Source organism: Trematomus bernacchii, unplaced genomic scaffold, assembly GCF_902827165.1.
Source record: "Trematomus bernacchii unplaced genomic scaffold, fTreBer1.1, whole genome shotgun sequence".
Lineage (NCBI taxonomy): Eukaryota > Metazoa > Chordata > Actinopteri > Perciformes > Nototheniidae > Trematomus > Trematomus bernacchii.
Genome location: NW_022987588.1, coordinates 3,194,501 through 3,218,575, shown reverse-complemented (window position 1 = coordinate 3,218,575; position 24,075 = coordinate 3,194,501). Strand labels below are relative to the sequence as shown.

Below are 24,075 nucleotides of genomic sequence, written 5' to 3'. Positions count from 1 at the left end.
ATCCTTTCTGCAGCGATGAATAAAGAAAACAAAGAAAACATTTTTAATAATAGTAATGATGGTAACAACAATTATATTAGTATAACTATTTATATAGCACTTACACAATTGCAAAGTGATTCTCCCAACAAAAATAAAGAACAAAACAATATCAACAATAAAAAAACAAATGATTATAGGAATATTAAGAGACAAAAAAATTATAAACATTCTGAGAGGCCGACTACAAAAGGTAGACTCAATGGCTCTTGATGACATCAATGCGCAGTCCCAATAGATGCTGTTGTATAAAAATAAATAGATTTCTTCTATTTTGTGTTGGATGATTTGTTTTATTGATTGCTGATGGATGTATATATATAGGGTTTATTGAACAGCAGTAAAGCATTAAGTTGCTAAATTAACGTACACTGAACTGTAAAACAACTTACCACTATTTAGGAAAGGCTCTGATCAGGAGGGTTGACTAGTAGGACAGCAAAGAGGTGGAGGAGGTCTATGTACAACCATTGGTAGATGTTACACCTGAAAGAAATATAAGGAAATAAAAGAAGACAGGAGTACAAACATCCTCTTAAAGGTGGGGTAGGTACGTTTGAGAAACCGGCTCGAGATACACTTTTTGTTATATTCCATGGAATGCTCTCAACATCCCGATAGCAATGAAAATCTTAAGTGCTTTGACAAAAAATCCATTAAAAAATGTCATCTGTGGAAGCCGTAGTACTGTAAAAAGCATGACCAATCATTTTAGCCGGCCCGGCTAAAGTAACTGGATGGCCTACCTGCCTGTCAGCCTTCCATCTGTGCACAAACTTATCTCGTGCCCTCATTGGTCATGTGCGCATTCGTGTGTGTTGGAGGAGGGGCTCTGTAAGGAAGTGGCAGATTTTTTCCGGTTGTGTATTTTCAAATTCTAGCGCACTCGAGCTGGTTTCTCCAAAATGACCTACCCCACCTTTAAGTAAAAGACCAAATCATGTCAAGCTTTAACCTGAGCCTGTTTTTTCAGTCTTTACAATGCACTGTTGGAAAATACCTTCCAAAGGCTAAATTCAAACTCAATACCATAAATAACTGGGTACCAAAGTGCTTTACCTGATAGAACACGTTCCACATGGAGCAGCAACCATCCGGCTCGGCCTTTTGCTGCATATCATCTCCTCCCTCTCCACTGTTTCCATTAGATCTCTACTGTCCAATAAAACTGAAATTCCCCAAAAAATCATATTAAAAAAGTTAAAAACAATAACTTGCTTTTGGCATTGAAATGGATTAGAATCTCACCTTTTTCCTGGATGTTAGGAAGGCCAGGAAGTTATTCCCTTCAAGTCCGCAACCAGTCATAGGAGTTCAAATGCAAAGCCTGAACGATGACAAGAGCAGGAGACTTACATTTTACAATTATATTTTTAATTAATAACAGAGCAGTGTGTACATAGGCCCTGTACGACATGCAGAGAACAGATCAAATCCCCTGACAGAATCACACACTTTGGTGATATCCTCTTCTGATAATGTTTCATTTTTTAGCAGCAAAGTAATTACTCAAAGTATATGTCAGACCCAACTCATTTACAGTATGTTTTGCATCTCCTCAACAATGGTCTGTATCATTGAGTAGAACAAAACTGTCCCTTGTAGTGCAGAGAGATAGGAGTCGGAGGCGGTGCATCGAAGGTGAAAAGTGGTGCTTTAATGAGCAGCAGACGGACATGTTGTCGGGTCGCAGCCCGGGAAGAAGAGAAAGCGAAAGGGAGGAGGACACAGTATATACCCCGGAGGTACAGTAATCATTAGTGTCCGTGCGGAACAATACCCCCAACCTGTAGTTCCTTGATTGAATTATGTAACCCCAGTGTATGAATCAGTGATCACTACACAAGCCCCCCCAGAATTCAACCATGGACACAATCCTCGCGTCCGGGAGGAAGCACCACAGGGGTCGAGGAGGGTGGGGCCGCAGGCGAGGGCCGGGCCATGGAAAGGGCCGCTGGAAGGGGGCCGCAGGAGAGGGTAGGGGCCCCAACAAGGGCGAGGGCATCCCCACCGGGGGGTGGGGGGCAGGCCGGAACGGGCCGTCGTCAGGGGGCCGCAGAAAGCAGGGTCGCTGTGTCGCGACACGGGGGCGGGCGTGAATATCCCGGTGGTCCCCAGCAGGGAGGAGCGCTGCCCGGCCGCAGGCAAAGGCACAGCGGCGGCGGGCACGAAGTCCCCGGAAAGAAGGAGCGGTATCCCCGGGGGGCAGGAGCAGCATCCCCGGGAGGAAGGAACCGTGGACAGGGGAGAGGCCAGACGGGGTCAGACGGGGCGACGTCCGAAGCCGCCGTCGAGGCGAACCGTGAGCCGCGGTTAGAGGAGAGGCCAGGCAGGGTCCGGGAGTGCGCCACCCACAGGCCGATGAAGGCGTGAGCGACGTCCAAAGCCGCTGCCGAGGCGAAGGAAGAGGCCAGACAGGGTCCCGAAGCGCTCCACCCATGGGCCGATGAAGGCATGGGCGACGTCCGAAACCGTAGAGTCGAGGCGAGACGGGGTCCAGAAGCGCGCCACCCACGGGCCGAAGAAGGCATGGGCGACGTCCGAAGCCGCCGTCGAGGTGGTGAAAAAGCGAGAGGGTCCACACGAGGCCGACCAGAGATGGTCGAACCTCCTCTCAGGCACCAGAAAAAAACTCAAAAGGGTCGTCCTGTTCACGATCAAAAACAGGTGGGCGAAATTGTGAGAGGATCCACACGAGGCCGACCAGACTTGATCGAACCCCCTCTCCGGCACCACAAAAAAACCAAAAAAAAAACAGTCGGATGTCGATAGCCAAGGGATGTCGTTAGCCGCTAGCTGCTAGCCGTTAGCTGTCGTGGCTAGCCGTTATCGACGGCCGTTAGTCGCAGTCGTCATCGTCGGCCCCAGAGCCTCTGCTAGGCGGCGTGCCCCCACCAGGGAAGGCGCCGCAGCGTGTAGTGGCCAGCACCTCAGGGGTAAATCGCCGGGCGGCCAGGAAGAACCGGCTAGCTCCTTCGGCTAAAGCGCGGGGCTCAAAACTAGCCATGTTAGCTAGCGCAGCCTGGACATGCAGCCGCATGTCCCGAAGAAACAGCTCCACGAGGTAGAAGTCGGGTTCTTCCACACCTAGCAGATCGTGCATCGTCTCCTCGTAGTCGGAAGGCTTGCTGTCTTCCAGTGCCGAGACGATGCGGGAATGGCGGGCGACGTCCTCAGCCATTCCGTGGGGCGCACCGAGCCTCAGTCCGTGTGCACGTGGCAGCCACGGACGTCTCCAAGAATCCCCGGCATTTCGAGAAAAGCTGCGCTTTTTGCCGTGTTCGGTTCAGTCTCGGATCCTTCGGGAGACTTATGTCGGGGTCACCAATGTAGTGCCGAGAGATAGGAGTCGGAGGCGGTGCATCGAAGGTGAAAAGTGGTGCTTTAATGAGCAGCAGAGACGGACATGTTGTCGGGTCGCAGCCCGGGAAGAAGAGAAAGCGAAAGGGAGGAGGACACAGTATATACCCCGGAGGTACAGTAAGCATTAGTGTCCGTGCGGAACAATACCCCCAACCTGTAGTTCCTTGATTGAATTATGTAACCGCAGTGTATGAATCAGTGATCACTACACCCTACAATTTCAGGTAGATTAACACACATTTGTAAGAAAAGTTTACAATGAAGCACAAAAACCCTCTTTGTATTAAGCGAGCTGCCACACAAAGTACAGCTTAACATGCCTTAACCTTTGGTAGAGAGCTACAGTTAGCTAACTTCATGTTCAACACAAAACCTCTAATGGCATTACATTGACGATTTTAAACAAAACGTAACTCTCTCAACTTGTAAGATAACGTTAAGTTAACTTACCCTTAAATAACTACATCACGTTTTTCAGGGGAAACACAAACTGCAGAAAACGTTAGCTGCTAACTGTTGTTAGCTAAGACAGCTAGCCTCCTAGCAAACATAAGGTTAAAGTGGACCTATCATGCTATATTTGAATAATATAGTGTAGGACCATACCTATATAAGGCATATTTATACTTTCTTTTTTTCAAAATACCAAACAGATCATGCATTTTAGCCATGCCTCATTTTGCTCAATTTGACCATTTCTAGCTCTGTTTTTGCAAGGGCTGATTCTGTGAGAACAGCGCCACTTACAGGCCTGGCATATGTACTACAGCGTACAGCCACGGCCATTGCCGTTCGAAAGCGCTGGAGACGCTGTAGTACATATGCCAGGCCTGTAAGTGGCGCTGTAGTCTGCCACAAAAGCAGCGAAGAAGACTTGGTTACCATGGTTACCCTTCTGTTTATTCTCCGCTGTGGCTTTCTTTCTCCCTCCCCGAGGCAAGCGTTTGCTCCTTCTGCTGCTTTAATTCAATGCAATCCCTCCCCGTCGAGGCAAGCACTGTAACTCTCTCCGGTTAGTCCACCAGCAGATGACAAACACCCACCTCTCCGCCTCTTCCAAGGAACGAGGGGACCGTGCGGCAGAGTTTCAGTTTCAGTTTCTTTCGCCGGTCAAGATGTCCGTTAAAGTTTAAATCTTCCGGACAAAATGAGAAAAGTGCCGGTCAAAGGTCTTCTTTGTCAGTGGCGTTTTTATATGTACAAAAGTGGTGGGGCACAAAAAACTTAGATGTCTATATATAAGCTTCTGCAGTGACGTGCAGTGAGATTCATGGCTGGTGAGGCACTGGCACTGACTCTTCAGGTTTACAAATATTCTATTTTGACCTAAACCAAAATATAATATTATTTTCAAAAGCTTTTTTTGTCAGATGCTTCGATTAATTTTAAACACAGTTCAACAAAAGGATACCCAAAAAATTTAATTTTATCATTTAAATATTGAATTGTTCTCTCTTAGTAAGATCCCATTTTCAATAAAATTGCGGTCTTATCCTTCTGGACAAAAAATTCTATTACTTTTTTGTAAAAGTCCTCCTTATCTTCTTGTAGTTTCAAAAGTCTATCATAAATCTAATCGATAGATTTATGATTAAAAAATTATAAAAGTAGGGTAGACATGTGGACATTATCCGGCTGAACAAAACGTGCATTTATCTAACAGGTAAGTTTCCCACAGATCTTATTTTTAGCTATTTTCTAAAATCCTATGGAGAAATCTCATTGCTTTTTTGTCGAGGGAAGCCGTTCTTATTATACATCCATGGGGAAGCCATGCGCAGCTTACTTCCGGGTTTTAGGACGCGTCACTGCCGCTCTCTCGTCTCCTCTTCACACACCACACTTTTCGCGGCACACGTACTTACAGCCAATCAGCTCTGAATTATGTGAGATGACGTATGGTGGGGATGGCAGCTCAGTGCCCCTATGGTCATTATTTTTTTGCCACACACATTAAATAGGAAAATACTCTGAGCATGCGCAGTGTCGTTTTACAGTCACCGTTCACTTAGACAGTGAGAGGGAGGGGCATGATCAGGTTTTGTCCCACATGGCTCTAAACAGCTCAATAGGCACACACTGTAGACACTAATTAGAAGAACACAGACTAAAACAGCAATGTACAGACGAATCAGATGATTAACCATGATCTTAAAATATATTTTATATACTTTTTTTTTTTTTTGTAATCATTATTTGTAATACTTTTTGCTGACACTAGGTGGGGCTGTGCCTGCCCCTAATGACCAGTCGCCACTGTTCTTTGTTATTTATTGAGCTTTAAAACAAATGAATAACGACTCTATAGGCCTATAATAACACGGAGGACGGAGATCTCTTTTTCTCCCCCTCTTCTGACAGCCCAGCAGCTGATCAGAGCACGTCTCCCCTCTCCTGCAGGGGGGCGTGGTCAGCTGCAGCTCACAAAATCAGACCCGTAGACAGCAAACAACACATAGAGCGAAATGAGGCATGGCTAAAATGCATGATCTGTTTGGTATTTCGAAAACAGAAACGTATAAATATACCTTATATAGGTATGGCCCTACAATATATAATTTAAACATAGCATGATAGGTTTCCTTTAACATTAACGTATGTTGTAAGAAAGCAAAACGAACCTTCGAGAAAGCTTTTACTCTCAGACTTGGTGAAATTGTGTAGTGTTGCTTACCTCCAGAAGGACTTTTAGCGCGTTTCCCAGTAGACAGAGCTGTCAGAGCGGTGCCTCTCAGAAGAGCAGCCGCTGGGCGGAGTCACAGAAACGCTCAACTGATCTACTTCACTCCTCAACCGTTGTGCCGTTACCCGTTAGTGCCGTTAGTGCCAGTCAAAACATACCGCTTTGTTTCAACCACTGCCGTTTCGCCGTCCCCCCGTGTCCCGCCCTCTCTGTCTGTCTGTGTCTGTTTCAGTTTAGCCAGCAAAACTGCTGGTAGACCAGCATAAATACCAGCTTCACCAGCATCCAGCTTAATTTAAAATATGACATCCATGCTGGTCTATGCTGTTTTTTTCAGCAGACACGGTGGAGAGAATGCAGAGACTGGGAGCTGCTGTGATGTGAGGAAAGTGAAACTTAAGGGAGGGAGGAGGTGCAGCAGCTCCTATAAGAGCGGAGACCCCCCCACCGGCTCCTCCGTAACTCTCTGCCCAGGATGGGAGTCCAAGGCCTGACCACTCTGCTGGAGAAACACCGGAGGATCTACCGGGATCTCCACCTCTCTCACAGGCGGCTGCTGATCGACGGCAGCAACCTCTACCACCGGCTGTACTTCAACTCAGGTGAGTACTGCAGTACACAGAACAGTAGCCTACTCAGATCTTGCACTTGAGTAAAAGTAAAAGTACTCAGATCTTGTACTTGAGTAAAAGTAGAAGTCGGCTACTCGGATATTGTACTTGAGCAAAAGTAGAAGTACCAGAGTGTAGGAATACTTTATTACAGTAAAAGTCCTGCATTCAAAATGTTACTCAAGTAAAAGTAGAAAAGTATTATCATCAAAATATAGTTAAAGTACCAAAAGTAAAAGTCGTCATTGTGCAGATTGGTCCATTTCAGAATAATATATGTTTTATAATTATTGATCATTAAAGTGTTATCAAAGCTGGTAAAGGTGCAGCTAGTTTGAATGACTTTGTATACTGCAAGGTAGCTTGTGAATTTACTCCAGGTGTAACTAAAGTCTGATTTAAGACTATATTATATTTCACATCATAAATCCAAATCTGTCAAGTAACTAAAGGTATTCAATAAATGTAGTGGAGTAAAAGTACACCATTCACCTATGAACTGCAGTGGAGTAGAGTACAACGTACCTTAAAAATGGACTTTTAACTGAAGGTAGATAGTGTAGAAATACTGTAAGACAAGCAAAAGTCCTGCATTCAAACTCTTACTTCAGTACCAAAAGTAAAATAACTCGTTTGCTATTTAGGAATCGTATATAATAATAATTTTATTTATAGAGTTAAAAAGTTATGTTGTTAATAAATTAAAGCAGACTCGTACTTCCCCCGCTGGTAATGTCTCTATACAGTACGAGTATATATACTGACAGATCATCATATTGGATTGTAGTCCTAGAGACACAGCTCTGATGACGTCAGTGTACTAAAAATACATTTATGAGTTTTTATGAACTGTTAAGGGTTTATTTGAGTAGAAGAAGGAATCAAAGTCAAAGGTTAACTTTATTGTCAATATTTCAGTTTTGTGTACAGACAGAGATCGAAATACTGTTTCCCACAATACAGAGGAGTACAAATATATAGGCTATATAAAAAAAGAAATACATATATGTATATATACATACATACCTGTACCCACACTTATATATATACACACATACATAATCAACATAGCATACCTGCAAATGTATATACAACTAACTGTTTTCTGTGTACTGTAACTTACCTCTGCTCTGTCTCTGTTTCAGTGTAATAAAATACACGGAGCCTGGCCTCTTTTTTTCCTCCCTCTCTTCTGACAGCGTCAGTGTCTGTCTCATGCAGCAGCTGATCCAGTAATGAGTGACCCGGCCGACAGTAAAAATAAACATTTATAACTAGTTTAGGTAGTTTGAGAGGTAATTAAAATAGCTAAGGGTGATGATCTGACTTGAAGTGTGTGTTTTGCTCCTCCCGCTGCATTACAGCATACACTGTGTATATCACCATTCTTTAATTAAATGTTTGATAAGTGCATGCAGATCACAGTACAGTAAAACACGTACACAGATACATTATTTTGTATTTTTATTAAATTTGACAATGTCAATTTCACTTTCCACTATGTCCACCTTTATTTTGCACAACCAATGGCAGAACTTTATTGAGGCCTGTAATTAGTCGACTACAGGTATCTTGGGTCAGTCTTTTTTCTTCCAAAAATCAGGAAGTAAAGTCCCCTGGTTTGTGACAAGATGTGAAGTCAACAGATAGTCACTCAGAAAGGGGTACTATTTCTTTTCAAATGCATATGGGCTATGCCACCCATTTACATGTAGGCTACACCGCTCTTCCAGTCAAGAATTTGAATTTGAATGGGATGGGGAGACGTGTGTGATTAAAAATGAGTGGCCAAACTAAGACTTCGTTTTTCAAAAGAGAAAATGCAGATATTACACTCATAAAAGAAATGGTAGACATATCAGTACTCTTAGTGCCAAGTTGTCTCAGACAATCTGCATTTCCTAATGTGGGACAGTTCTGTGCAAAATGTGGGACACTGAAAAGTCTATGTTAAAAAGCCTCAGTCACCTTAATTCATGTAATAAAAACATCTCAGGTCAGTAACACTCAAAGCTATATGTGCAATACCATGTTCAGCTATGTTACTATTTATAATGTTATTGTTGTTACAACAGAAGATGTTTTTCTTTAAATTGAAGTTAAATGCATCAATCTGGTGCACTTTGAGGGCAAAATTAAGAGATTTATGGATACCGCTGGAAAAAGCTGCAGTACATATGCCGAGCCTGTACGTAGCGCTGTAACTTCCTCCACAAAAGCAGCAAAGAAGCATGGTTGTCATGGTTGGCCTTCTGTTTATTCACCGTGGTGGGGGCCGAGGGAACCGGGCAGAGTTTTTCGCCGGTCAACGTGTGTTAAAGTTGAAATCTTCCGGACAAAATTATAAAAGTGCCGGTCAAAGGTCTTTGTTATTTATTGAGCTTTAAAACAAATGAATAACGACTATATAATAATAAAATACACGAGCCTGGCGTCTCTTTTTCCTCCCTCTTTTCTGACAGCGTCAGTGTCTGTCTCATGCAGCAGCTGATCCAGTAATGAGTGACCCGGCCGACAGTAAAAATAAACATTTATAACTAGTTTAGGTAGTTTGAGAGGTAATTAAAATAGCTAAGGGTGATGATCTGACTTGAAGTGTGTGTTTTGCTCCTCCCGCTGCATCACAGCATATACTGTGTATATCACCATTCTTTAATTAAATGTTTGATAAGTGCATGCAGATCACAGTACAGCAAAACACGTACACAGATACTGATACTGATATGTCTACCATTTCTTTTATGAGTGTAATATCTGCATTTTCTCTTTTGGTTTGATTAGGACACATCCTGGGGATTTCAGAATGGTACTGGGTGTTGATTTATTCTATTGGCTTCATATCGCAATATATTCCAGAAGTCTGAAATGCAAAAAATGTCCCACATTAGGGCAATTCACCCTACTTAACCCCAAATAAAAGAACCCAATAAAAAGAGTTGTTAAATAATAGTGAAGTCACGTTGTAATAACAATAACTCATCTCTCGGTTTGAGTGTTCTTTTTCTGCTTTGCCAAAAGCCACTGTGTCAAGTGTCTAGTGACTATTTCTCTTAGCGGATGCATGTCAATTTAAATCAATACATACAACTATTTTTGAAATCAATAAAATCATTTTCTAAATCCATAAAAGCATTTCAATTAATATTGGGAGTCATGTCGTTACTTTGTTGAGAATGTGGCCATGTAATAAGCGGGATAATTTGCAGCTACTTGGTCATCATGGGGAAAATAACACCCGTCGGGATCCTGATCTGCCTGACGAGTCTCCATTCAAATATAAATATTTTTAGTGAATTACTGAGTTTAGGCACGTTAATAACGTTTTAATGAAGTTGAATGCAGTATATTCATATATGTCAGTGATTTCATGTCAATTCGGCGAACATAAACATAAATGATCGTGGTGAAGATGATGATTAAATTAGGATTAAAAATCGAGAGCCGGGCTGCATTTCCTGTCGTTCGTTTTCTTCGACTAAACAACATTATTTTGTTAAATAACAACATGGTGATGTTTTGTAAATGATTACATGTCTCTTGTTTAGCACAGAGTATGATCCTATCCGTGACATATGGATCTTAACAAAGATCCACTATACAGTAGTACCAGACATACTGTACATCCAGCGTACTGTATCAGAGTTGATTTCACATGAGCTCCAGTGTGGAACCCCACTGCACCCCCTGGTGGATCAATGATCCATTGCAGCTGGCTTCATTATAATTACATTTATTTATCACGGGGGCGGTCTCAAGTCAAGCTGGAGGTTGTGTCTTGATCGAGGGCAGACCCCGTGCCGACCACAGCCCTCGCGTTTCAAACTGTCCTAAATTAGGTGCTACTGTACATCTGTAGATCTCTTAATTTTGCTCTCAAAGTGCACCAGATTGATGCATTTAACTTCAATATTTAAAGAAAAATCTTCCCGGGGGAGCATGCCCCCAGACCCCCCTAGAGGAGGTGAGGACCCCCCTAGAGGAGGTTAGGTCCACTCCCCACTTGTAAAAATAGCACTTTACCACTGTAGCGCCCGGTACCTTAATGGGAAACCCTACATGTTTGAGCACCCTCTATGAAACGTCAAGCTACCCCACAGCACCCCCAAAAGAAAATCTCTGGCGCCACCACTGTGGGCTAAGCCCCAAATGTTTCCAGGTCCAGGAAACGCCCCTGGTCTAAGTTATCTCAGTGGGTCTCAAACGGTTTGGTCACAATTTATGTAAACAAATATTTCCAAGGCACACCTTTATAATTATTAGGATAAATAACAACAGGTTTGAAATCATTCCAATGTATACTATAGGACAGTAACCAATAATATCGTTTAAAACTGGAGATATTAAAAAAAATGCATGAATAGATAAATGTTAACTAAAAATAAGATATAAATGAACAACAAAAATAAAATACGTTACATTTATTTGTTATTGGCTATGGTAGGTTATTGGTTATGTACACATACTTATTTGATTATTAAAATGTAAACCGATCCTTTTCATATGGGTGTTTAAAGTTGTACCTCCTAGATCTAGTCTCTAGTAATTCTGCTCAAAGTGCACCAGATTGAAGCATTTTACTTTAAAATGTTTAAAAATATCTTTCCGGGGGGCATACCCCCGGACCCCCCTAGAGGATGTGACGTCCACCCCCCAATTAAAACATGTTCATACAATAATGAATACATTTGCACCCACTAGCACCCCGTCGGCGGCGGCGTTCGCGACACAGGGCTTCATCACATAACTTTACATGGGGCCAGAAGTTGGAGTACCAAACACTGACTCCTGGTACTCATCTGAGTACCTCACTGAGAAGGTTATGTGCACCCCTCTTAATAAGCACCGTAACTTTCATGATATAATTTCTTGGTTATAATCGGTTGTTTCCGTGAACGGCCGAATGTTGTGTGATGGCAAATGCTGCGGCCGCAAGTCATTTTCAAACCTCCTTTCCTATCATCTAGACCAGGGGTTCCCAACCTTTATTGTGCCAAGGACCGGCAGATACATTAAAAAAAAATCGCGGACCGGTTGTCAATTTTAACTGATTTTAATATTTACTCACCACCAGCAGGTAGCAACAGAGGCTAATTGTATGTAACAGCCTGAACAAATACTAGAACAATATGCATCCAAAACATATTAACAAAGTTTAAAAAAGAACCGGTGTTGTTTTTTGGTTTTTCGGAAAACCAAAAAACCGACGTTATTCAGTTTTTAAACCAAAACGGGAAAACAGATAAATCAACGTTTTGGTTTTGTTTGTATGATTTACGGATAATCCAGTGAATGCTGGGAAAACGAGGAGAAGGCGCATTATGAAGGAGATGTCCGGTCGCCAGTGTGTGTGTGTGTGTGTGTGTGTGTGTGTGTGTGTGTGTGTGTGTGTGTGTGTGTGTGTGTGTGTGTGTGTGTGTGTGTGTGTGTGTGTGTGTGTGTGTGTGTGTGTGTGTGTGTGTGTGTGTGTGTGTCACTGGCATTTGTTTTCAGAAGATATTATGATAGTGTCGTTCGTTCCGGTGCACTCCCGACAGCATAGCACTACATCGAGATTAAGATTAAACTAATTTATTTTGGGAACAGCCGCATATGCCGGTGTCGGACAGACACAAACACACCGAACACACAGAGCTGAGCTGAGCAGAGCACATACACACACACATCATGCGCCTTGGTGACTGACTGGACATATCCTTCATAAAACTAATAAAAGGGGGAGTAATCGGGCAGTTCGATGTGTGTAGATGTGTGTGTGGTTAACACGTAGCAGCCTGCAGTCACTCTTAAACTGTTCTGATTAAGTTAAACACAACGAAGGCGGTGCGTAAAAAGGCACAGCTCTTTACCGAGTATACGTCCCGCTGCCTCCTGATGCTTCAGCCATTTCATGAAGTGAAGGAGGGTTTCCTTCTATAAAACAGCTGCGGGCAGCAGATACCGTGAGAGTCCCGGACATTAATTCATAGATCAAGGCAGACTGGTTTACTCTCCTGTTTTGCCAATCCGGTGCTTAAACAAATAGCTCTACACTCCTGGCCGACATGTCCTTAAAATGAAGTCCGAGTTTGAAATATATCTCAAATAATGTATGCACCACCATTTCCCCACATAAACATAACAGTCTGCAATCAAACGGTTGTCTCCTGTGCGCTCCTCTTCCTACTTGGCGCACTGGTAACATGCTCGTGCGCACAAGAGGCTGAGACCTTAGGCTGAGCCGCCGAATCCCTCGGAACATCATAAAAGCCATTTTCAACGGTTTTCTGGTGAAAGATTAACTAGCTACTGGATGAAATAATATGACTGGTGGCATAGGTGCGAAAATTAAACACTTTTTGAAAAAATTATTATGATAAAATATTTTTATATATTTATAATTCTGCAAATATTACGATAAACTCACAGCTATTTCGCGGCCCGGCAGTAACACCTCCGCGGCCCGGTACCGGTCCGCGGACCGGGGGTTGGGAACCCCTGATCTAGACTAGAGAATTCAAACGGCTCTTATAATGGCGGCCACTGAGGTACTTCCGGGTCATTTCACTCCGTTAGGAAGGTTCCTAAGCAAAACTGACAATTCGACTGCAGCCCAAGAATAGAGTTTGGGTTGCATATTTAAACACAGAGAGAGGAGAAAGGGAGGGGTTGAGCTTGGTGATAATGAAAGAAGCATTCTGGAAGTTTAGGGAGGCCATATCAGGATGTTCTCAGTTCAACTGAGTTGAAGGTCATACTGTTGGTGCACATAGAGTGTAACTAACAACATTGCAACACATTTTCTTAATACGGAATTTTCCCATAGCTAAAATGTGTGAGAAGTAGTAAATATAGATAAATATTAGCAAATAACAATCACACAATGATTCTATTTAAGTAAGTAAATGAGCAGAATATTTTTCTATGACAGTCCACTGGTCTCCGTTGTGTTTTGAGCTTCTTGCAGCGTTTTGTATTTGCAGCGTTTGGTTTCTGCGGCTTTTAGTAAACGCTGCGCATGTTTCCTCAAGTTGCTGAATGTTTTCTAAATGCTGCATGTGTTGTCAAGTTGCTGAAGATGTTTCTGCATGTGTCCAGGAACATTTGTGTTTTTATATTTGCACTGTTATAAAACCGCAGGATGTTCCTCCTAATGGAAATGTTTTATGCCGTTGTAGAGCGTTTACACCTGTCAGCCACCGTAAAAAAGTATCTTAAAAAACCCAACTCAGTAAACACTGTAACTTTATTTGATCATTTTGCAAAAATCAGCGTAATGCTCATATTTCTCCTTTTGGTTTAACATATTGTTGAATGTTTATAACATATAAACACTTTAGTTAGTAAGATGTGGTTCAATAAGCAGCGTAACTTACACAATCTGCGTTTGGTTGTTTCTGTGAATGGTTATGTTTGGTTAGTGCATGGAATTGTGGGACAGCATCATCTCCTCTCCTTTCCTAAAGGATGGTGTATCCTAAAGGAGATAATAAAGGAAGCATTGAGGCTCCTTTCCTATGATCTAAAGAACTCTCTTATCATAGCTGCAGCTTAAAGACTTCCGGGCCAATTCCTCAGCTAGAAACTTCCTGAGAGGAAAAGAAGGTTTGCAGAGCATGTGTGAAAAGAGCTTTCGTATTGCTGTGTTCAATGTGTTCCTTGTGTTTCCTGTTATTGACTGCTCAGGTCTGGACCAGAATCACGGCGGGGAGTATGCTGCGTTCGCGGCCCTTATTGAGAGGTTTGTTAAAGCGCTCAGAGACTGTCAGATCACGCCCTACATAGTGCTGGACGGAGGATCGGACATCTTAGAAAAGAAGAATGAAACCGTGATGCAGAGAGCAGTGGATCGGATCAAACAAGCGCATCGAGCGGCGCAGGGCGGCCAGCGCAAGAACATCATGCCGACGCTGGTGAAGCTGGTGTTCCGACAGACGCTGAGGCGGCTGGACGTCCAGGTGGCTCAGTGCTATGGAGAGGCTGACCCGGAGATCGCCGCCCTGGCCCGGGAGTGGCAGTGCCCGGTGCTTTCCGGAGACAGCGACTTCTACATCTACGACCTTCCGGAGGGGCTACTGCCCCTCTCAGACTTCCAGTGGGAGGCGGTTGAGCGGAGGGGCTCCAACAGCTACATCCCCTGCAAGAGCTACAACACCTCCAGCTTCTGCATCTTCTTTCAAATCCAGCGCCAGCTCCTGCCCGCCTTCGCCGCCCTGGCCGGGAACGACTACGTGAAGCCACACCGGCTGCAGGCGGGCGTCAGCTGGAATCAGTTCGCCCCGGCAGGCGGCGGGAACACGGGCCACCTGGACGGGCTGCTGTGCTGGCTGCAGAACTTCCAGAAGCCTCAGGAGGCCTTCGAGGCGGCGCTGGGGCTGATGGGAGAACTGAGCGGCAACAAAAAGGCGGAGGTGATGAAGGGCTTGAATCTGGGGATGGAGGAGTACCAACTTCCTCCCAGCGCCCTCAAAAAGTTCTTCATCCATGGGATAGCACCTCCATTCTCCACAGAAGTAATGATAATATATAACATTTAACTTTCATCCAAAGAGACTCAATATTCACCTCCATTCTTCACCTGATATAGGTCGCTTCCACATTTTGTGTGCCTTATTTTGTGTTCCAACTTCCGTTCAGAGCTATTACTTTGATATCAGCTTTATAGACCGTTTCTTGCCAAATAAAGTTTTTCCAAATAATGCATATCTGGGGATTACTGCGCTGTTTGGACCTGGGAAGAGCTGTTGGGCAGTATACAAAGTCATTAAAACTAGCTGCACCTTTACCAGCTTTGACAACACTTTAATGCATCAAAGATTATAAAACATATATATATTATTCTGAAATGGACCAATCTGCACAATGACTACTTTAAATGTTGCTACTTTAAAGGGGACCTATCATGCAAAATGCACTTTTGTACGTCTTTTATACATGAATATGTGTCCCCGGTGTTCCAGGGAACTCACCAAGTGTCAGAAAACACAACCCTCTCTATTTTCCTCCATACCCAAATCTCTAAAAAAGGGGCTGCAACGGATCTGATAAAAACTGATCCAGATTTGAACTGAAGTGGCGCTACGGCTATTGGGCCAACTCCACCAATCAGGAGGAGACAGCCACGGACATTGCCGTTTGAAAGCACTGGATACGCTATAGTACATATGCCAGGCCTGTAGATGGTGCTGTTCTCACATAATCTGCCCTTGCAAAAACAGAGCAATTTTTTTTCAAATTGAGCAAAATGAGGCATGGCTAAAATGCATGATCTGTTTGGTATTTTGAAAAAAAAAAAGTATAAATATGCCTTACTGTATATAGGTATGGTCCGATACTATATTATTCAAATATAGCATGATAGGTCCACTTTAACTATATTTTGATGATAATACTTGTTCTACTTTTACTTCAGTAACATTTTGAATGCAGGACTTTTACTGTAACAGAGTATTCCTACACTCTGGTACTTCTACTTTTACTCAAGTACAAGATCTGAGTACTTCTACTTTTACTCAAGTACAAGATCTGAGTTCTTCTACTTTTACCCAAGTACAGGATCTGAGTACTTCTACTTTTACCCAAGTACAAGATCTGAGTTCTTCTACTTTAACTCCAGTACAGGATGCGAGTCCTTCTCCTCTAACAAGTATCCTCACGTTGTCCCCCTGGAGGTGGCTGGTGTCCCGGACTGGTTCCGGCTGCCTCTGATTCAGGCCTGGCTGCCGGCGGAATTCCTGGACGTGCTGCTGCTGCAGAGGATGAGATTCAGCGTCTTCGTGGATCTCGCCGCCGCACCAAGCGCTCACCTTACCGCCAGGCCGCTGCGGCAGGTGATGTACGGGCTGCTGCTGGGCGAGGGCAGGGAGGTGATAGAGCGAGATAGGGAGGGGCTGCAGCTGAGGCTCATCCCCGTGAAGACCGCCTCCACAGCAAGCTCCCTGCAGCTCTCACTGCAAACACTGGATAAGGTGGGTTCGTGCATCTTTACATTTGGTATTTATGTCTTTATACTGTGGTGGAGTGATGTCGTGTTATTTCTGTGTTGGACCCTGAAGGAATCATCTCCCTGGTCCAATGGGATACCTCCATGTGATTGTGGATTCTTTTATGATAAAAGAATGTCTGTAACAAACGTATATGAGACTTACATGTTTAGTTCAGTAGGATAATCTCCACATGCTAACACCACTTTAAGATTTCTGAAGTAAAATGCTAATGTTGGGCTATAAAGGAACTACAGCACGGTCACATGACTTCACGTCACCACCGCTAAGCTAAAGGCGGCTAATGTTGGGCTATAAAGGAAGTAATGCACGGTCACATGACTTCACGTCACCACCGCTAAGTTAAAGGCGGCTAATGTTGGGCTATAAAGGAACTACAGCATGGTCACATGACTTCACGTCACCACCTCTAAGCTAAAGGCGGCTAATGTTGGGCTATAAAGGAACTACAGCACGGTCACATGACTTCACGTCACCATCGCTAAGCTAAAGGTGGCTAATGTTGGGCTATAAAGGAACTACAGCACGGCCACATGACTTCACGTCACCACCTCTAAGCTAAAGGCAGCTAATGTTGGGCTATAAAGGAACTACAGCACGGCCACATGACTTCTCGTCACCACCGCTAAGCTAAAGGCGGCTAATGTTGGGCGTGATGACGTTGAGTCGTGTCATTTAGACACTTGTTAGCCAGTTTTAATGTTTTTTAAATGGGGACATCTCCTCCTCCTCTCCCAGGCGGAGGCCTCTCTACGTCTGCAGGTTCTCCTTGAGGCCCTGGGGGTCCCTGAGGCCTCCTTGGCCCCTGTGCCTCCCGCCCTGCGCCTCCCTGTGTGCGTCACCTGCTTCTGGCTGCAGAGAGCCCAGCCTCCTGCAGACGAGGAGGTGCTGAAGGCTCTGCTGCTCGGGCTGAGCTCCGGAGACGCCTTCAGGGCAGGTAAAAAAACACACTCATTAAAAGATGAGAGCAGCGCTGCGTCACTTCCTGTCATTAATACCGCCACGCCCAATTTCCAGTGAAACCGTTCTCTTGATAATTGAAATGTAATTCTGTAAATTAAATAAAGCTGTGAATTGATTATGAGGGAAAAAATAATACAATGTTTCCCTCAGAGATGTAGTGGAGTGGAATCAACAAATAAAGCATCAAAAGTACCTCAAAATTGTACCTGAATAAATGTACTCAGGTATATCAAATGTCAGACAATGAAAACAAATAGGAATACAGCCTGTGACTCAGAGGTGTGTGTGTGTGTGTGTGTGTGTGTGTGTGTGTGTGTGTGTTTCAGCCCTGCCCCCCCCCAGACAGAAGCTGGACATGCAGGTGTCTCACTCTCTGAACCAGTGGCAGTCCTGCCTGAAGTCCAGCCTGCAGCTCAACCAACTGCTGGGCCGACCGCTACCTGAGCCCCCCCTCTCCAGGTGAGTCCTACCTGAATCCCTCCTCTCCAGGTTAGTCCTACCTGAGACCCCCCTCTCCAGGTGAGTACTACCTGAGCCCTCCCTCTCCAGGTGAGACTTTCCTATGTTCCAGTAGTAAACAAAGGAGTCCAATGGAGGCGTTTAGCCTTTGTAGACCATTTACATCTCCTCTCTTGGCACACCTAATGTTCTAGTTGTATCCAAACTATTTTTGCAATGAAATAAAATATTAAGTTGACCTCCACCCATCCCTCAGGTTGTTTGAGGGGACGTTGGTTCACCAGCTGGTGCACAGGATGAGGTACGGGGGAAAGAAGAGGCCTTTCCTGAAGGAGGACCCCTGCAGTGTGATGCTGTTCGAAGCCATTCAGGCCGTGGTGCACCAGATCCCCCCTCAAGAGAGCCACAGGACGGGGGAGGATCGGCAGAGGCAGCCTCTGGACGACCTGACCTCCACCCTGCAGCAGCTCTTCCCCCTGGAGGAGGAGGAGGAGGAGGAGGAGGAGGAGGCCAGCAGCTCGGGGTGGGTGCAGGAGGATCTGCGCCTCAGCGAGCTGCTGTCAGTGAAAACTCGTTTCAGAGCGAAACACAGGAAGAACCGGAGCAAGAACCCGGAGCTGGCCCGCAAAGAGGAGCGCCGCGACCGGGACCTGCTCTGAGCTCAAGGGAGGAAAACAAGCCGGGTTCATCAGACTCTCGTTAACGTCCCTCACATCAGTCTGATACATAATATTTACGTTATTCTGAAACAAGAAGCACTTCCTTTTTTAAATCTGCACACATTTTAATGCCAACACCTTTTTGCACATTTCTTTCTTCGTCTCTTTATGCCCTCAAGATTGTATATTTTTAATTAAGGGTGACCAGCACTTGTTTTTTCTTATTTGCCCTTAAAATGTGATGCACTGTTCGATTGTTATTGAAAACACAAAAGAGTTTTAATAAGTGGAATTCACTGTAAACATGTTATTTACAAAAACGTGATAATTGTGTTTCTTTAGTCTCATGAATGTTAACGCTTTGTTCCTCACGTACGTTCTTAGTGACTGTTTGTTGGAGACATTTTTGTGCATTCGTTTACTTTTATTACATTACATGTTACTTGTTAGACGCTTTTATCCAAAGCGACTTACATACTCAATACTGTGGGCAATCCCCACAGGAGCAATTTGGGGTGAAGCGTCTTGCCCAGGGACACAACGACATGCTGACTGCAGTGGGGTTTGAACCTGTGCTCCCCTGATCCGAACACCAACGCACTAACCCACTGCGCCACATGCCTCCCTTGTACTTGTATTTATAACTAAAATTCTTCTTTTATTCTTTCTCTTCTACTTATTTTTTATTGTTATCAATTGACTGTTTATTTGGTTTACTTTTACCAATTGTTTGATCTACTTTTGTATTATTAATGTTATTGTCGATTTGCCTTTGTTTAAATGTGTGGCATATATAGGTTAATTTAAAGGCTTTTTGAGTTGCTCCATGAATAGGTTTATTATTTTAATTGTTAATAAGACATCCATCAGTCAACAGTTAAGTCACAGACTGTTTTTGTGCGTATTTCTTTTTGTTTGTTTAATTATAGCAGCATGTTTTATTTACTATTTCAAATGTTGTAATCTTTCGTAAGACTCAGACATTTTAACTGCAAAGAAACTATTGTCACATCAAAAGGAAAATGTATGTAAATCTCTATTTTTCCAAACAATTCGCTTGTCTTATGTTTTTATGTTCACTCAATGAGGTAATAAAGGAGGATATAAATAAGGAAATGTTAAATACTTTGTTTTATGTTTTTAAATTGTGTTTTTATGTGACTAAACGTTCATCCTCCAGAAGACCCTGCAGGATCAACATATACCGACTCCCAAATTCTAATGGTAGACTAAATAAATAAATAAATAAAAGAACCCTCAACCCTATCCCTCACATAAAGTGTGATTAAAACAACCATAAACCCCCTTGAGAAACAAACATAAGAACCCTTAATAACCCTAACTTGTGATTTTGTTGGACCCTGCATGTTTTCCTCCATTCCTCCCCTAAAATCAACCTCAAGTGTCCCTAAAATACCTTAATAAAGTACACCTGGAACCACATCGAAAGAACAAGTGGAATCCAGCTGGGACCCCTAAAAGTCCTCTGGTTTCCTTTAGCATCCCCCTGAAACACCTTCTTATACCCCTCATAGTGCCGCAAGACCCCTTAAAACAACTGACTTGCCGTGGACTCCTACTCTGACACCGTGCAGGGGTCGCTCTCCCGGGCCTTCATGTTCTCTGACCTCCAGAACATCCTCCAGACCGCGGAGGGGACATGGCGCCGGGATTGGTGGCTCCCCGCCGGCTGAGGCAGCCCGGAGAGCCCCAGAGAGCCGAGGAAGATCCGCTCCTGGGTCTTCATCTCCTCCACATGTGAGAGCGTACACACACAGAGGAAACACACCGCTAGCAGTAGCAGCACTACGAGAGTCATGTTTGGCCTCATGTTGGACTGCACTTTCTCTGCTGCTTCCTCACCTGAAACGCTGCTCCCAGAGAGAGGGACGTTTGATTTAACCTGTGAAACCTCCCGGTGTGCAGCTGCATAATTAGCCGATATGTTAATGAGAAGCGGGCAGATACGCAAGTGATTAGGTGAGGGTGGGTGGCGGGAAGATACAGACTGATCTCAGGTCAGGTAGGGAATCAACAAATGGTGATTTCTGACACCAACAATAAAGTTTGCAAAACCGGACATGGAATTAGTTTGTTTAAACATTGTTGAATAATGTTTTGGTGAATAGTAATAATTATACCAACGTCTCTCCTCCATTCATGGCATAGTTGTATTCACCTGCCCTGCCCTTGGACCATTAAAGGCCGAATCTGTATGTCCCCATGACATTTTAGTTTACCACCACACACAACATATATGGAAAATGTGTGAACGAAAGCTCTTAAAACTAATTTATTGATCAAATAATACATTAAATAAATAAATCATATTAAGAGTAGGGTTGCTTTGTCAGTTGAGTTCATATCTAATCAAAACTTTCAAAACATTCAACAATTATTTAGCTGCCCCCCTGCAGCAGATTTGACCCATTTTCCATCGAGGTGGTTCCAGGACGTGTGCCCGCTTGCCAGAGGACCACTTGGGGTCAAACCAGACTGTATGGTTAAAACGAGATGTTTCCTGAGTTTCACTTTCTGTTTCCAAACTTTACAAAAACATCCTGCCAAGGGAGACAAGTAAGTCATTTAAATGAGGAACTTTTTAAATAACATGAGTTAATATCTCAAAATAATGAATGAATAATACAAAATAGAGACTTTATATTACAAAATAGAGACTTTATATTTCAAAATAAAAACTTTAGCCTATATTACAAAATAATGACTTAATATTACAAAATAATGACTTAATATCTCGAAATAAAGACTAAATATTTTTTAAATAATGGCTTAACACGGTGGAGAGAAGGCAGAGACTGTGTTAAGGTTCGGCAAAAGGTAGGACCCAAATGCAGATTAAAAGGGAAGCGGGTTTCAAAACAAAAGTGAGTGTAGGAGCCACATTTGAAGTAGTAGTTTCTGTGTTTATTACGGTACATGTTTTTGAGTCACTATAGGTGGTGGGCGTGTCAAAGGATTGGTGTGGTGACGTTTGCGGTTATATCCGGTTGCTTTTACCTGCACACTTTGTGATAGATGGAGGGGGAGTGAGCTGGAGAAGGACAATTTTTGTTGACCGCACGCACGCACGGACGCATGCACGCATAATATACATATGGATATGGACTATTGAACTTTTGCTAAGAAAATAAAAGGTCAAACGCATACTGTTTGGAAAGACTGAGTTTTTGCGCGTCCACAGTGTTTTTTCTCTTGTTTAGTCCCTCGCGGCACTTTGTTTGAAAGTTTACTGCCGCAATATTAAGTCAACAAAAAGACTTGTACCACAGCGTGGATCTACGGAAATCGAGGATATATACGGGGATTCCTAGGATCGAGCTGGAACGCTGTGGAATTAAAAGGAAACATTGAAACGCCGTTATCGCCGCTGTATTGGAGAGCGGCTTAAGGAAACTAACTTCAGCGTGCTGCCGCGGGAGGATAAAGACTGACGGACAATCCACACAGCAAGGAGCGAGCGGTATGTAACTTCTTCATTCATGCTGTGTAAATGTTTGTTTGAACACAGTGTGAATAAGTTACTGCTGCGTGTCCATTGGGGACTGACTTTTGCTTGCGTGTGGTGGTTTGTGCCGCTAGAGGTTGTCTATTGTCGGCAGCAGTGATTTACTGAGCGTTTGGCTGTGTGGATTGGAGCATTTGTTGTTCATTCATTAAAACATTAAAGGGATATGTCAAGAAGTGGATCAAATTCAGATGTCAATGTGGCAAAAATGGATGAACAGAAGAGAGAGTCGATACTCACTGCCAAGGCTTTGGCAAATAAAATGGAAAAGCTCCAAAAGGAACGTCAATCAAAGGTTCACAAAATGAAAAGTGTGATTAAGACAATGAAGGATCTCATGCAAAAGGATGACAACGCCTCACAAATACAAACTCAACTTGAGCATTTAATTCAACTGGTTAAAGAAACCACCCTGTTACACAAGTCTGTAATTCCTCTTCTTCCTGCAGACGAACAGGAAAAACAAAATGTATGGTTTGCCAAGACACTGAAATACAATAATGGATTTATCGACGATGTCAAGCAATGCCTTTCTGAAACTGGGAAACAACCGAGCAGCACCATTGCACATGTTCCCTCAATTGAGATATCTGATGAACACCAGCAAAGTATGTCTCATGTTTCAAAACACTCTGGGAGAAATGTTGAAACTTCTGAAGCACAAGATGAAATAAAACCAAGCGACAGTGTTTCAAACATAGGAAGCATTGGGTCTCGCAAGCGGAGCTCTGCTGGAACCAGGTCCAGTGTTTCAACTACATCATCATGCACCAAAGCTGAGGCTGACATGGCCGCTCTCTTGGCACGACAAAGGTTATTAAAAGACAAACATGCATTGGATGAACAAGAGGAAGAGCTCAGGAAAAAGAGGGAGCAACTGGAAATGGAAGTGGAAATAGCTGCATCAAGGGCTAAAATGAATGTGCTAAGACGCTCTGGAAGGTCTCATGCTGCAAGTAACACATCTGTGAGTCCCAATGGCATGCATTCTTATTTGGAAAGGGGACGAAAAGGAAGCCATACTCAGTGCTAGAGCAAAAACATTTGTGCCTGACACAAACAGGCCTACAGGTGGTCAGTCTGACGTACAGTTTTTGCACAGAGAACATGAAGCAGAATATGGACATCTGCAACATCAAGCCACAAGAAGCTCAGAGGCCAATATACATCAAAGTTCATCACAATCACATCCACAGTTACAGCAACAAAGCAATCACCCTGCAGCACCGGCACCAAGCAGCAGTGCTCAGAATCCTTTAATTAATGTCTTGGAAAGACAAAATGAAATAACATCCATGTTGGTTCAGCAACAGTCTCTTTCTTTTCTGCCTAAAAGAGAAATTCAGATTTTTGATGGCTCTCCGTTTCAATATCAAGCATTCATAAGAGCTTTTGAGCACAGCATTGAGGAGAAGACTCACAACCCTAAAGACTGCCTGTATTTTCTCGAACAGTACACCAGGGGGCAGCCTTTGGAGCTTGTCAGAAGCTGTCAGCATATGGCCCATGACAGAGGATATGCCAAAGCAAAGGCTTTGCTACAGGAGCATTTTGGTAATGCACAGAAAATTGTTTCGGCCTACATGGAAAAGGCTCTTTCATGGCAGCCAATAAAAGTAGAAGATGTGCAAGCTCTGCAAGCTTACGGTCTCTTTCTGAGAGGATGCTGTAACGTCATGGAAGAGTTTGAATACATGTGTGAGTTGAACATGCCTAGCAATATGCTAGCCATCATCAAAAAGTTGCCCTACAAATATAGGGACAAATGGAGAACTCTGGCCTATGACTTACA

General features: G+C 43.6%; 1 protein-coding gene across 1 annotated transcript; it reads left to right on the top strand.

The window, feature by feature from the left end:
- The first annotated feature begins 6,076 nt into the window (after window positions 1-6,076).
- On the top strand, window positions 6,077-19,254 carry LOC117480973 (protein asteroid homolog 1-like). The gene is made up of 6 exons (XM_034128394.1): window positions 6,077-6,687; window positions 14,359-15,185; window positions 16,344-16,640; window positions 17,415-17,613; window positions 17,966-18,098; window positions 18,355-19,254. The coding sequence occupies exons 1-6, from the start codon at window positions 6,561-6,563 to the stop codon at window positions 18,755-18,757; spliced, it is 1,986 nt and encodes a 661-aa protein (XP_033984285.1). The 5' UTR covers window positions 6,077-6,560; the 3' UTR covers window positions 18,758-19,254.
- Window positions 19,255-24,075: the final 4,821 nt, after the last annotated feature.

Bases quoted from the DNA above. Each gene is read 5' to 3' on its own strand.
- LOC117480973 (XM_034128394.1), top strand. From the start codon at position 6,561: ATGGGAGTCCAAGGCCTGACCACTCTGCTGGAGAAACACCGGAGGATC. The intron at 15,186-16,343 runs GTAATGATAATA...GTCCCCCTGGAG, and splicing joins CACCTCCATTCTCCACAGAA to GTGGCTGGTGTCCCGGACTG. The intron at 18,099-18,354 runs GTGAGTCCTACC...CCCATCCCTCAG, and splicing joins CCTGAGCCCCCCCTCTCCAG to GTTGTTTGAGGGGACGTTGG.